This window comes from Oppia nitens, unplaced genomic scaffold, assembly GCF_028296485.1.
Source record: "Oppia nitens isolate AA-2021 unplaced genomic scaffold, nextdenovo-longstitch-racon4-pilon3 scaffold10_pilon_pilon_pilon, whole genome shotgun sequence".
NCBI lineage: Eukaryota > Metazoa > Arthropoda > Arachnida > Sarcoptiformes > Oppiidae > Oppia > Oppia nitens.
Window position 1 is genome coordinate 1,928,003 of NW_026533189.1, and position 14,865 is coordinate 1,942,867.

The 14,865-nt window shown below is 26.5% G+C and overlaps 4 protein-coding genes across 4 annotated transcripts; 3 read left to right on the top strand and 1 right to left on the bottom strand.

Annotated features, from left to right (window-relative positions):
• Positions 1–324: 324 nt before the first annotated feature.
• Positions 325–2,719, top strand: LOC128966007 (alpha-N-acetylgalactosaminidase-like). Its single transcript, XM_054312809.1, has 4 exons — positions 325–753; positions 826–1,000; positions 1,057–1,491; positions 2,143–2,719. The coding sequence occupies exons 1-4, from the start codon at positions 557–559 to the stop codon at positions 2,623–2,625; spliced, it is 1,290 nt and encodes a 429-aa protein (XP_054168784.1). The 5' UTR covers positions 325–556; the 3' UTR covers positions 2,626–2,719.
• A 39-nt stretch (positions 2,720–2,758) lies between these two features.
• On the top strand, positions 2,759–3,511 carry LOC128966017 (glutaredoxin-related protein 5, mitochondrial-like). Its single transcript, XM_054312820.1, has 2 exons — positions 2,759–3,121; positions 3,202–3,511. Exons 1-2 carry the CDS (start codon positions 2,891–2,893, stop codon positions 3,451–3,453), a joined length of 483 nt encoding a protein of 160 aa, XP_054168795.1. The 5' UTR covers positions 2,759–2,890; the 3' UTR covers positions 3,454–3,511.
• Positions 3,512–3,808: 297 nt separating this feature from the next.
• Positions 3,809–6,369, bottom strand: LOC128965340 (kinetochore protein NDC80 homolog). Its single transcript, XM_054312014.1, has 5 exons — positions 6,257–6,369; positions 5,334–6,160; positions 4,280–5,263; positions 4,068–4,198; positions 3,809–3,983 (listed from the first exon to the last, which is right to left on the bottom strand). The coding sequence occupies exons 2-5, from the start codon at positions 6,120–6,122 to the stop codon at positions 3,809–3,811; spliced, it is 2,079 nt and encodes a 692-aa protein (XP_054167989.1). The 5' UTR covers positions 6,123–6,160; positions 6,257–6,369.
• Positions 6,370–6,956: 587 nt separating this feature from the next.
• On the top strand, positions 6,957–13,344 carry LOC128954224 (cAMP-responsive element-binding protein-like 2). Its single transcript, XM_054299836.1, has 2 exons — positions 6,957–7,520; positions 13,077–13,344. Exons 1-2 carry the CDS (start codon positions 7,071–7,073, stop codon positions 13,182–13,184), a joined length of 558 nt encoding a protein of 185 aa, XP_054155811.1. The 5' UTR covers positions 6,957–7,070; the 3' UTR covers positions 13,185–13,344.
• The last annotated feature ends 1,521 nt before the right edge of the window (positions 13,345–14,865 follow it).

Sequence of the window (14,865 nt, forward strand, 5' to 3'; positions counted from 1 at the left end):
TTGTTTTGTTTTGAATGTGTGTTTGTCGGCAACCCTACTGTCAGACACACACAACATGTCATAACATGTAATGAATCAATAATGTAATAAAAGTTTTTCGGTCATTGATTTAATTATTATTTTCTATTATTTTCAATAAATTAAATTATTATTATTATTATTTATTACTAATATTTTAAAACTTATTAGTAATACATTAGTCATTATATTTATTTGTAGTTTAATTAATGATAATATTTAATGCATTTTAACCTTAAACTGAAACCTTTATAAACATAGATTGTATTACAAATAATAAATACAAATAATAAAAACTCTCGAAAATATTGACAACACATAAACAGCTGATCATTGACTGCATGTGTTTGACTGATATATGATATCATAAATTAATTGATTATTAATTAATTAATTTGAAGACCAATCTTATGAAACATACGTGTAATGTCTCTTAGATATGGATTAGATATACTTTGTGGCCGATATTGTGCCACCAATTGACTGGCGGATCAATTAATTTGATTGTTGACCTCGTTTTTTTTATCCCAAATCACTGATGATGTCATCAATGACAACAATGTGGTCATCGATGATATCAAATGTCATTTTTATGGCATTTATTACGATTAGTATTATGAAAGTGATGTCATGTCTGGACAACGGTCTGTGTCTGACACCGCCGATGGGTTGGCTGTCGTGGGAGCGCTTCGGCTGTAATGTTAAGTGTCATATCAAACCCGATGACTGTATTAGGTTTGTGTCCACTTTTTTGTTGTTGATTTTTACTTTTACTAAAGATTTATATTTTTAATTATTATTTTTTAGTGAGAAGTTATTTAAAGATATGGCTGACAGACTTGTCAGCGATGGTTATCGAGAAGTGGGTTACAATAGGATCAACATTGATGACTGTTGGATGAGCCGATCCCGTACAAAGGACAAGAAGCTATTGCCCGATCCCAAGAGATTTCCAAATGGGATCAGACATTTGGCTGATTATGTAATTTCATAATTTTACAATTTTATAAAGTGATGAACAAATATCACTTCTTACAGATGCACTCGAGAGGTCTTAAACTGGGAATCTATCAGAATTACGGTTTGAAGACATGTATGGGTTATCCCGGTCTCATTGGTTACCAGAAAGTGGACGCACAAACATTTGCCGATTGGCAGATAGATATGATCAAAATTGATGCCTGTTTTACACCCGTCCATACACTGGACAAAGGTTACGAAGACTTTGGCGATGTCCTCAATCAAACAGGTCGTCCAATGGTCTATTCGTGCAGTTGGCCATACTATCAGTTACATACGTCGACAGTGATTCCCAACTGGAATCTCATCGCCGATAAGTGCAACATATGGCGTACATATCATGACATTCACGCCAATTGGAAAGACCTGTTGGCCACCATTGACTTTGTTGGTGATAATCAACAAGTTTTGAATCGCAATGTAGGACCGGGTCGTTGGAATGATCCCGATATGGTATGTAATATTAATTATATTTTACTTACATCTATTGTACCCCTTAATCTTAACGCACTTAAAAATATTTTTACAAATAATTACTGGTAATTGTAAATATAATACTTAACTGTAAATTTCCATAGTTTTCTTTGGCACTTAAATCACTTTAAATCCATTATTTATAAACATTTAACATTATTTCTTAAATCAATTTTTTTGGAATATTACAGAATTAAAATATATTTACAGTATAAAAAAAATTTCTATATATTTAATATGCAGTAGTTTTATATAAAATTATTTATATCTATAATAGTCTACAAATACTCGTAAACTGTGTGTATTTAAAAGTAAGTATTAAAAGTATTATAAAAGTATTAAAAGTACTCATCAAATATATTTTTTTCTTATAAATTATACCGTAAGGTAAGCAACTAATACATGAAACATGTATCTATAAAAAAAATTAGTGATAAAAGTAACAATAATAATTAAAGGAAGTAATTATAATAAAAAATAATTTTTCTATACACTTACACATTTGAAAAATAATATTTAATGATTCATCTTATTATTCAAAATTAATTATATATTATATAATTTTTGACAAAAATTACAAAATTTGATACAAATTATAGTGTTTTTTAATTTTTTTATTGTATGTAATAGCTATTAATCGGCAACAAAGGCCTAACTGTTGATCAATCGATGGTTCAAATGGGCATTTGGTCGGTAATCGCCGCTCCGTTATTCATGTCCAACGACTTGAGACACATTACGCAAGAGTTTAAAAATATTTTGCTCAATAAGGAAGTGATTGCCATAAATCAAGACCCGATGGGCGAACCCGGCTTTAGGGTGTTTCACAACGAAACACTAGACATATGGGTGCGTCCATTAATGCCATCGCATCCACAACACGACTCCGGAATCGGTGACACGTCCTACGCGTTGGCATTTGTGAACCGTCGCCAAGATGGCCAAATTACCGTCGGTGTCAAACTTGAAGAATTGGGTCTAAAAACTAGTAGAAGTTATCGTATGCGCTATGTGTTTGCCAAACGGGACTTAAGTGTAATGACCGGAGCCGATACTGTACGGGTGTCGATACCCGCCACCGGTATTCGGCTTTTGACAGCAATACTCGACTGACGACTAAATTATTTTTTTTGTTGATATAACTAATCAAAAACTTTTTACTATAAATCCATAAAAAACTAATATTATATTTATATTTGTTATACGTTTTATATGAACGAAGCCATCATATGATTGGCTCATTGTTTTCATTGCAATATTAATATTACATAAGAAATCATTGAAACCACACTTTAAGTGAAAAAAATAAAACATTTTTATTATTTAATTAAAAAATAATTAATTTAATAAATCAATTAACAACTCGTTTAGTCCGACAATGGCTTTAACCGGCGGTCTATCGGCCGCTTATCGGACACTATTGAGATCACCGATAATGGCGAAGAACGGCGTCGGCGCCCGACTGTGTTTGATGCGACACTTTACCGATCAATCGGCGGACGACGTGAAGACCAAAATTGATAAACTGGTGGCCAATAATAAAGTGGTTGTCTTCATGAAAGGTGATCCCCAACAGCCTCGATGTGGATTCAGTAATGCTGTCATTCAGGTGATGACCAATTGATTTGTTAGTCAATCATCGATTTGGTGTCATTTCAATTGATAATTCATTTTTCATGTGACCATCAGGTTCTCCGTATGCATGGCGTCGAGTATGACGCGCACGACGTACTGGCCAGCGATGATCTGCGACTCGGTATTAAAGAGTACACATCGTGGCCGACGATACCTCAGGTGTTCATGAATGGCGAGTTTATCGGCGGTTGCGATATACTGCTGGAAAAACACCAAAACGGCGAACTTGTCGACGACCTCAACAAAATTGGTATCAAATCGGCTCTTCTCGATAGTCAACTGACCAAAGATAGCGGCGATAAATGAATTGCTAACTGTTTTGTTGTATTTAACTTTTCTTAGATTTAAAAAAAACAACTTTTTGTTTGTCATCATTAATAATAATATAAAGTTGTTAAACATTTATACGATAAGTTATTTGTGTTTCAAATTACATTTTATATATTAATATATATATAACTATAAAACATTCACACTGTAGAGTAATTTCAATAATGTTATGAAAAAATGATAGCTTATATAAATGTTATACAATTATACGGTATATATATGCTTATTATGAAATTACTGTTTAAAAATAAATATATAAGTAGATATTTTAAATTAAAAAAATAATATTTTAAAAGTAAAATTACAAATAAAGTGTGTTTTTTAAAAACACTTATTTTTTAAGTAATTTCTTCAAATCTTTGTTTTTTTGTTTCTCTTTATCGACTAATTTCCCCAAATTTGTGGCATATGTTTGGATGCCTTTCTTGTTGACCGCAATCTGGTTCTCAATTTTTTCTGTCATATTTTTCTGTTCCCTTTCGTAACGATTCTCTTTATCTTCAACTCTAGACATCATAAGAGAAAAAAGATAACAATATAATGATTTAAATAAAATAATTGAATGAATAGTATGGTTATAAAAAACTAACTGTTTTCTTAAGTCATTCAAATTTTGTTTGTCCTCCTTATCCGACATTTTTGTATTGCCGTCAATCTCACTGAGCATTTGTCGGGTGCGGTCGCACTCACTTTGAAGTCCAGCTTTGTGTGACACCTGTTCCTGTTATACACAAAATAAAATTTGATAACCAATTTGATTAGTACTTCTTAATTAAACTATAAATGATTTTATTTGACTAACTTTTTGTTGAACTTCTATTTCTGACATTAAATTTTGAATCGATTTCTGATTTTCAAAATATTGTTTTTCTTTTTCTTCAATTAATAAATTTAATTCATTGAGTTTTTGTTGTTCGGTTAGTGTGACTGAGCCCTGCAGTGAACTTAACTGTTGTATTATTGCAATCTTCAATTCGTGAACCTTATGTGAGAAAAACTTTTCCAATTCATTGATATCAGAACCGCTGGCTTCGCCTGTCTTAAGGTTGTCTAGTGTTGACAATATATCGGACCACTCGTGACTCTGTAAATGTCTTTTTAATGTTACGCTATAGTTGGTCATTGCGGGAGAATCAATCAAATCTCTCATTGCCGTAATAAATGAATCCAAATCCGAGTGCATCTTCTTTAAGGTGTCTTCACATTTGCTTCGCTCCAGACGTGCTCCGCGAATGCTTTTCTTAATCTCTTCAATGATACCGACCTCTTGTTTGATTTCTTCCTCCAACTGTTGTTTTCGTTCGCGAGCCAGAGCTGCCTCTTCAATGCCAAACGCCTGTTCCTCGACCTGATTCTTCAGATGTTTGCGTTGTTGTTCTAATTTCTTGATATCGTCCTTTTTGTCCTCAATTTTCTTCTCGTTTGTCTCGAATTCGTTTTCTTTTTCTTTTTGATGCATTTTTAATGCCTCTAAATATTCTTCCTGTGCCTTAATATCTGATTCATATGTCTGTATAGTTTGCGGTAAATTTTTTATCGTTTCAATCTCATTATCCAAACGTTTGATCTCATCACTCAGTGCTTCAGATTCGTCAACCAATTTCTGATAATCATCTTCTGTACCGTAGGTGTCGACCAATAATTCTTGTAAGTTTTGATCAATTTGTTCGTCATCTGCTTCTTCGGCATTACTGCTCAAACAAAGTTTAACTAATCGTGTTTTGATATCGATTTCTCCCTCAAAGTTCGGATAAAACGTACGAATCGGATCCATATCAATGCCATACTATTAGAGTAAAACAGTATATCTTTTAAATTAATATGTTTAACAAAATATAGTAATGATTTTACTGTACTTGAATAGTGTTGACCAGCCATTCAAGCATTCCTAAGACACTTCCAAGTGCTCGACCGCTAGTAAATGAAACCAAATCACTCTTTTTCACGGGAAATGGATACTCCAATACTGCCATCATTTTGGGTATTTCTGTCTCCATCGGCAGTACTTTGCCTTTTAGTCCCAAACAAAGAAATAGAAATTCAAAAATGTTTGCAATTTCCTTATTAGTCGGTCGGGTGGCAAATGTTTTGCTAATAGTATGCGGATAAGCGCCCAATGGATTAGTAGTTAAAAATTCCAGCAATTTTTCGACACATTCTCTCTGATATTTCGGGTCACTGAGTGGTCGCGTGTCCTTTACGTGTCTCATACCGCCAATACTCGATCGGCGCGACGACTGGGCTGATGAACAAGTGTTTGGCTGATATGATGGACGATTGTGTTGCGGTGTCAGACCAATCAAATTCATCTTTGATGTAACACTTTTGCGAGCGCTAAACAACGGGTTGGACCTAAAGTTAGATAACATGGATTGTCGGGCACCACCACCACCACCGGCGCCAGCATTACTTAGTCGCGATGAACCACCACTACTAGTAGCCGCTGAAAACAAATGTTTCAGACCACTTTGCGGCTGCATTTTACGAGACGAAGCCGTCGACGGAATCGATGTTCGGCTGGACGTAGTGGACAGTATGGGAAGCCGTTTGTTGCCACTCTGTTGGTGACCAAAAGAACTTGGCGGTCGTATACCCGACGGTCGGCCACTGCCGCCGAAACCAAAATTAGATTGTCGGCTGTTCATCACGTGTTCGGTTATCACTCAACAGCTGTGATTCGGCACTAAATCAGTCATATAAACAAAACGGTCACTCAATTAGTTGGTCACCCGATTGACACATCAATCATAATAAACACAATTTATGTGTCAATACTTACAATCAAAATACAAACAAAACTATTCAATCAATTAATTGTTTTAATGTTTTTAATGCAAAAAAAATAACTCAAACAACGGTTCGCTTGCATTCAAGTGGCGCTCAAATCAACCAATCAGTGGACAGTATTGTAATTTTATAGTTCATTCATAAAATACGTTATGTATTAAACTTTAATAAATAAAACGCCAATTGATTGGTATAACTCCCGATTGGACACCAATTGGTCAACGGAAGTGTTATACTTTAATACATTTGTATTTGTTTTATAATTTAATTAATTATTTAGTTATTCAAATAAATATCAATAATAATATTTGATTTATTTTTTAAAAATTTATAGTTAACTAAAATTATGTTATTTTATTAATGTTGTTAAATGTTGTTACTATTATTGTACGTTTTATAGTTATATAGTATGTATTATACTATATAAACATTTCATTATATAATAAAGTACCATAATATCGTTAATAAGTTAACACAATTGTCAAATTATAAGGAAATTAATTGCGTAATGCATTGCGTAGTAATTGTTATGACGTTATGATTGACACCAAAAATAGTCAACAAATTGTTTAATAATAATAATAAATAATAAATAAAAACAACAAATAATTGTGTAATTAATTAATTATAATTAATAATTGAAAACAATTTTTATTATTAATTAGTTTATAATAATAATAATAATAATAATAATAAACAAATTGATAGGTAATAGTGGTTTAAAGTGATCGCAACACTAAACAAGTAAACATTGTTTGAGTTTGTTTTTTGTGGCCACAAATCGGACGCTCACTTCACGAACAGTTATGTCGTCGGCGGTTACGGTCAAAGAAGAAGTGATGGACACCATTGATGCAGCCGTCGGTACAGCCGATAGTCAACAATCGGCAGTTCTGAAACCGTTATCATCGGTTGGAGATAAGATTGCGGACACAACATCTATGGCCATCAAAAGCGAGTCAAATGAGGACAACACCGTAAATGACATCAATACGAGTGCTGTGCCGTCGGCTGTTGCTGTCGGTGCTGGCAGTCGTACGGCCAACACTTCATACAATAATAGTAATGTTAACAAACGCAACGTCCGTAAAGCCCGACGTCCCGGAGCTAAGGTTGACATGAGAGCCAAACTGGAACGGAGTCGCCAATCGGCCCGTGAATGCAGGGCTCGCAAGAAGTTGCGGTACCAGTATTTGGAGGATCTGGTGGTTAAGCGTGAGTTGGCTAATATGACGCTCAGACAGGAACTACAAATGGTAGGTTAAACTTCACTCTAGAGCTACCCGACCCCACACATACATACACACACACACACAGCTTATACATAGCATTAACTTTATATTAAATTTGTTAAAAAGAGTATTAGTTTGACTCTAATTACTATTGTATGTGTGATTTGATTTTGTTTTTGTTTTTGTTATAAATTAAATGTTTTAATTTGTTAATTAATAGAGTAATTATCGATTTTAAGTTTGATAATCAATTTGTTTTAATATTTTGTTGTTTGTTTCTAAATTGGTGTTGAAATAGTTGACAAAATTATAGTGTATTAAACAAAGTTTATGTTTAATTTTATTTAGAGGTATCAACCAGTTATTGACTTCTAATTGAATGTGTTATTCATATAATATTTTAAAGATTAAAATGTTTTTAAAATTAGTTATGTATATGTAGTATAAATATTTATAGTTTTGCTTTTTTTTTAATTTCTAAATTATGAGTTTATTTATCCAAATAAAATAAAAATATAAAATTAAATATCAATTTTTAAAATTGTGCCAATTTTTAGTGCTTATCATAGATTTATTGCTTGATTATCTATAAAGTATTTGTATTTTTCAATATGTGTTAAACCCAGTTATTTTAGAAAATAATTACATTTAATAATAATAATAATTGTTTGCAATATGTAATTTGTTAAATGATAAAATTTTGTCTTAGTTTTTTTAAATAAATAACTATTAATAACTATTTGTTAGTGAAAAAATATAATTGATTATATAATTAACTAGTTTATTGATCACTTTAATTTTGAAAATATACAGTATATTTAATAAGTATTGATTTTATTATATTGAAAAACAAACAAAAATTAGTATTCAATTTTTTATAAAGTGATTTAAAAGTTTGATTATATATGTATACTGTAATATATATATATATATATATATATATATATATATATATATATATATATATGATATATGAATGTATATATAATTACGTTTTTGTTTTGTTTATTATTATTAATGCAATATTTAATTTTTTTTATGACTAATAATAATAATTATTATAACAAAATTTAATATTGAAAAAAATATTTACCGTAATTTGTATTTATTTTGATTAAAGGTTATTAGTAAATCGTGAATATATAATTTTTTTGATTTAACAAAACGATTTACTTATTATTTTTAGAGGATATTACTAAATAATTATTGATGATTAGTGAAGACAGTCCTAAATATTTTATGTATATTTATATTTTAATTAAGGAGTCTCTCTCTCTCTCTCTCTCTCTCTCTCTCTCTCTCTCTCCATGACCTACAATATGATAATAATAAAATATATGTATAAAAATATTTTTTTAATATTATTATTTATTTACATCCAATATGTATTAATAGTCAATTTGTTTGCTGATTTTTAAAATAGATATATGTTATTGATTCCTATAGTATTTTTTAAACAAAATTGTTTTTTATTAAAAATATTGTTTGTTTTACATTTTTTATTATTGTTTATTCATATATTTTTAATGATTGTTTATTTTGCTTGAATATCCAATTCAGTGAACTATATATTTATTTGAAGTCACGCTTTCATTAAATTACAGTATTATCAATAAAATTGAAATTTTCCCAAATATTTAATCTGATTATTCAAAATAAAAAAAATATTTGGTTTTCTTTCGCTTGAAATGATAATAATTGTTTGTTAAGATACAAAATATTAAGTAATAACTGATAACTTATTATTTATACAAATTTCTTTTGGTTTAGACAATTATTACCTTTCATTTATGCATTTAAAGTCAAATTTAATTTATATGTATTACTGTAATTTTCACATATTGTATAGTATTTTTTTAAAAATACGGAAAAATAAAAAATTTTGCATTTTTAATATCAATACCTATGAGTTAAATACATATTGTAATTGAAATATAAATATAATTATAGGTTTGCATTAGTTAAATAGTAAAAGAGAGAGAGAAAATGAAATTTACTTAAATTTTCAATTCAATTGTAGTTATAATTTGGATTTTTATGTCAAATTTAATATAAAACTCTCTCAAAAACCTATTATATATAAATTTTATATATATAATAATTGTATATATTTTTTCTGAGAAAAATTCACACTCAATTTAGTTTTGATTATACAATAAAAATGTTTCTAATGCATGAGTTTTATTATTAAAAAAACACATTGCAATATACATTGCAATATTGTATTGTTTTGAGATTATTAAATAAAAAAATCCTTGATTTTTTCAATTRTAATATTGAGCTCTATTTTATTGAATTGTATGGTATTTTTGTTGAGTTTAAAATAAAGTTGTTTTATTAAAAAAAATGTGGAGAAAAAAATGAATTAAATGAAACTTATTTTTTGAGGGAAATTATTAAATAATAATATATGTATATTGTGTATACAATTGTCTGAAAGCTTACCAATGTGTTACAATGTGTGAATAGATTTTTCATTTTATTATAAACACATTATGAAAATATATATATATATATATATATATTTAAAATACAGTGTGTGTGTGTGTGTGTGTTGTATTTAATATAATATATTAAATTATATTTTATGAGGTATTGTATGGGTAAATGGCCCCCGATTTCATGATTAGCCTCAAAAATAGTTACAATTAAATTAGATTTTAATTGCATTGCGAGTCTATTTTCATTATATAATTATCGGTTGACTTTTTTGCTAGTTTATATTTGCATATAATATGTATGTACTGTACATAATATATATAAATTGATATTTAATTTAAGTTTTGATTAATGCAAAAAAATTAATGTAATATATCTTATTATATAACAAGCAATCACCAATTTTTTGTTTGTGTGCCACTTGTGATGATAGTTATTAACTATAATTTTAATCAAAATGCTATTTTTATACAATTATAATATTAAATTTTCACACAATTTGAAATTCATGGCTATTAATTTATTAAAATAATAATAATAATTTAAACACATAATTTGATTATTGTATTTTTTAAATATTAAATAGAAATTGTACTATATTTGAGTTTAATTTTTAAAATTATTACTCTGATTATTATATAAGAAATATTTTTAGAAAAATAGGTTTCATTTGTTGGTTTTAATTATTTTTATATTAAATATATATATATATAGTATAAATTGATATATTGTTAAATTAACTGCTCTACTCATCCATCAATTGATTTTTTTATCAGATATAAATAAGACAGTGTTATATTAAATAAATTGATTTTATATCACAGATATTATTATTTAGGTAATACTTGTATGTGTTGTTGTGTATTACAATGTATAATACAAGTGTAGTGAGACTTTTGACTTTAAGTACAACTATTATTGCTTATATTTAGGGTCTAAAAGTAGAGCAACTATTTGGATGTCAATTGGATGGCCTAATGGCCAGATGTTGTGCACTACATTACTTTATATCAATAGCTGTCATTGCCTCACAAATTTAGGTGTGAGTGAGTGTGTGTGTGTGTGAGTGAGGTGTGAGTATGTGATGAGTATTGACTGATCGATAGTCACTTAAAGAAACTGATGATTTGATTTGATTTGTGTGATGAGATTGTGTTTAATGTAATATATTTTTAAACTTATTGAAAATATCATTTAGTTTTAAAAATAGATTTATTTAATTTATTTTATTTTTTTGTTAAAAATACTTTACTCAGATAACTAGCTTACGTGTTAAACTGTAATAACATAAATGACAAGTATGAATTTACTATCATATTTTTACAATACTTTTATATCATATGATATATATATATATATATATATATATAAACAGATCACTATTTTTGTGGTAAAAATATCGATTTAAATTTATTTTTAAATTTAATGAATTACTTTTATTTATTTATTTTTGAGAATAAAATTTTTTAAGTTTAATTATTTTTTATTTGGGATAAATAATTCGTTAAATTTAACTATAAATTGAAAGTTTTTAGTTTCACTTTATTTATTATTATCCATATATTTATTATTCATTTGGTATCTATTTGAAGGATTTATATATATTTCTGGTATTTTTTGCAATACAGAAATTGCATTAATTTTTGTTGTATACAAAAAAAAATTATTTTCAGGTGAATTATTTATGAGTTAATTAACTATTTTTTATTTATGATTGACACAATACATACAAATATAGTTTTATAGTGACCTATAATAGTGAAATGTAATTATATATTTATATATAAAATATATTTTAAAAAATCTATCAGATTATTTGTGCATAAATTTATATTTTATCTGCTGTTATATATTTATTTATTAATGTCATATACAGTATGTATTTATATACAGTATATACTAAAATATTTTTAGACGTTTGTTTAATAACAAGTGTGTGACATAAATGCAAATTTATACGTTATTTTATATTATTTTTTTCTTAAATAGTTTCATAGCTGATATTCAACAAACAGTCAGTGGAAAAAAATAAATAAATTTTAATTAAAAGTTAAAAATGTTTTGTTTTTTATTTGAAATACGGTTTTATTTATAGTAATAAATGCATTGAATAAAACTTTTATTCTCTATAAATCTCATTATTCCTTTTAAAACAATTAAAATTTTTAAACTTATTTTCATTTTCTCATGAATTTATATGACACAAATGCAGAGTAAAAACAATAAAAAAAACTAAAATATTTTTTTTATAAATACATTAATATTATATGTATATTTAAATTAAAAAAATTTAAATTTTAAATGTTACACACGATTTTTAATAAATTTTTGAAAAATATTTGACTGAATATATGCCAAATATTTTTATGATAATAAGTTCAGATTTTTTAGCCAATATTTTTGACATTAATAATATAATATTAATATTATTAATAATAATAATATTTATGTATATAATATAATATYGTAATAATAATAATGATTTTTTAAGAATAAGAATAGTATCAGCAAATTGTGAACTGAATTTTCAATTGCATTATATATGAAATGAATGCTTATTTTGCTATTCAGTTATTCAAAACTGATTTACAGCATATATAATGTACTGTATATTTACTAAAGTATTAGTAATACTACTACTACTACTATAAGCCCTTATATTATTATATTTTTATATTAAAATATATATATATATTGATCAGATGTTGCTATCAAAACTATAAGTTATTTTATTTTTATTTATACTCTATTTTCTTCAYCGAAATTTTTCTTTCTTTTTGTTCATACATTTTATATGATCTCATGTTTAATATATTATGTGTATTGACTTATAATACGAAAGGGATCAGACATCACGTCTGGCGGCCGTTCCCTTCACTGTTAAGTTAAACTCTATGGCTGTCTTCACGCGTATGTCTTATTATTTGACATTTTATTTGATATATAAAAATATTTGAAACACACATACAATACATGCCATAACTATATGTATAAATTTATATCTAATATATAGTATATATATTGACATTCATTCATATTATTAATATTCAATTTTTCCGGTTGTTTCCGTCCATTGGGAACGTCATGGTTCATTCCCTACCGAAACCAATATGATGATTGGCACTGGTATGTTGTATACAGTACCGGGAGATAAGCAAGAAAGTAGACTCGGGTCATAAACCGCAGGAATTGTTGGCCAAAGCACTGGACGAAGGGGATAAACAACGTAAAAATAATAGACGTGCATAAATCGGGTTATGGATATACGGATCGGGTATTCAACCCCAATGAGAGCATTGTAGAAGACAGTCATCACCTCAAATACATTCATTCATAGATACACCTAATTTGCTAAATGTTATTGCCATTTAAATATGTATTTTAAATTGCTTTTTATAAAATATATATATATATATATAATTAATGTTTTTAAATTTATTATTATAATTATTATRATTATTGAATATATATTGAATTATTATTATTATTAATATTATTATAAACATAAATGTGAATACAAATATAAAATTTTATTATTATTATTACCGTAGTTTATTTGTTTTTTTTGAGACCTAATTGCAAGTATTTTGTTAGTATGCAATACAATATTAATTTATATATTTATTATGGTTATTATAATTTAAATTTGTAAAGAGGTTTTTATTTCATTTTACTAATATATATATATATATATATATATATATAAATTATTATTATTATTAAAATTAATATATTATTATACGATTAATATAATCGATAACTATTTGAAAAAAGTAAAATAATGTTTTAACAAACATAATATGCATTGAATAATATAATATATTTTAAAATAAAAAATAAATTTATTTTTTCAAACAAATGAAATAATAAGAATTTAAATATTTAGTAATAAGATTTAATTTTTTAATAAAAAATAAATTTTATTTTAATGGGTAAATCAGTAATTTAAGTGATGAATAGTTTAAAATATGTTACAATTATTTGATTTGATATATAAAAATTTAATAATATGTATTTGATATAATATAATTAATAATAATATTTATAAAAAAACTTATACAATATGTGGGACAATATAATAATAATTAGTATGTTTATAAATAAATGATTTATATTAAAAACTATACTTATATTTGTATCAATATTATAAATTATATACCAAATCTCAAATAGCCTTCAAATGGTCTTAAAATATAAATATAATTTTCCGTTTTGTTATTATAGTTATAATAATTTAATGATTAATTATGGGTTTAATTTTATCTCAATAAAACAACTTCTCTTTATTAATCGCTTATTAATTTCTACTATATATTGTGACCTTAGTAGACGACAAATTAGGACTACTAAACAAAATTTAATATTATAAATATAATATAAATATATCGTGTATACATTGTATGTATAGTTATTTAATATTAAATAAATTTTATATAAATTACAGTTATAGTTGATATACTATTAGAGTTGCTTACAGTTTCACACAATTATGATGTGGTAGTAGTAGTGCTCTCAATATAAATATAAATACAGTTAATTTACAATATATATAAAGATTTATTAAAACACTGTTATTATGATTATTATTGATTAATTCAAACCTATATAATTTATATATATTTATTTATATGATATTTTTCAGAGTAAGTGACTGAATAAGAGACTATTATTAAGTGTGTTTGTAATCTCGCATTTTTTCGATTAAATAATGATTTAATGACTGAAATAGCTTTTTTGTATATAAATAATAAATAAATTTTTTTTATATATATTTCATCGATGTATTAATATATGTAATATAAGTTTTTATTTAAAAAAATTTGTTTCAGTGTGTTATTTATTATTAATGTTGATATTTATATATACATACTGTATATATACAGTACTAATACTATTTGGTTGATAATGAAGTAATAATGAGTGCACTGTT

Bases quoted from the DNA above. Each gene is read 5' to 3' on its own strand.
- LOC128954224 (XM_054299836.1), top strand. From the start codon at position 7,071: ATGTCGTCGGCGGTTACGGTCAAAGAAGAAGTGATGGACACCATTGAT. The intron at 7,521-13,076 runs GTAGGTTAAACT...TGTTGTATACAG, and splicing joins TCAGACAGGAACTACAAATG to TACCGGGAGATAAGCAAGAA.
- LOC128966017 (XM_054312820.1), top strand. From the start codon at position 2,891: ATGGCTTTAACCGGCGGTCTATCGGCCGCTTATCGGACACTATTGAGA. The intron at 3,122-3,201 runs GTGATGACCAAT...TGTGACCATCAG, and splicing joins TCAGTAATGCTGTCATTCAG to GTTCTCCGTATGCATGGCGT.
- LOC128966007 (XM_054312809.1), top strand. From the start codon at position 557: ATGATGTCATCAATGACAACAATGTGGTCATCGATGATATCAAATGTC. The intron at 754-825 runs GTTTGTGTCCAC...ATTATTTTTTAG, and splicing joins AAACCCGATGACTGTATTAG to TGAGAAGTTATTTAAAGATA. The intron at 1,001-1,056 runs GTAATTTCATAA...CACTTCTTACAG, and splicing joins TCAGACATTTGGCTGATTAT to ATGCACTCGAGAGGTCTTAA.
- LOC128965340 (XM_054312014.1), bottom strand. From the start codon at position 6,122: ATGAACAGCCGACAATCTAATTTTGGTTTCGGCGGCAGTGGCCGACCG. The intron at 4,199-4,279 runs GTTAGTCAAATA...TGTGTATAACAG, and splicing joins AAATAGAAGTTCAACAAAAA to GAACAGGTGTCACACAAAGC. The intron at 3,984-4,067 runs GTTAGTTTTTTA...TATGATGTCTAG, and splicing joins TTGAATGACTTAAGAAAACA to AGTTGAAGATAAAGAGAATC.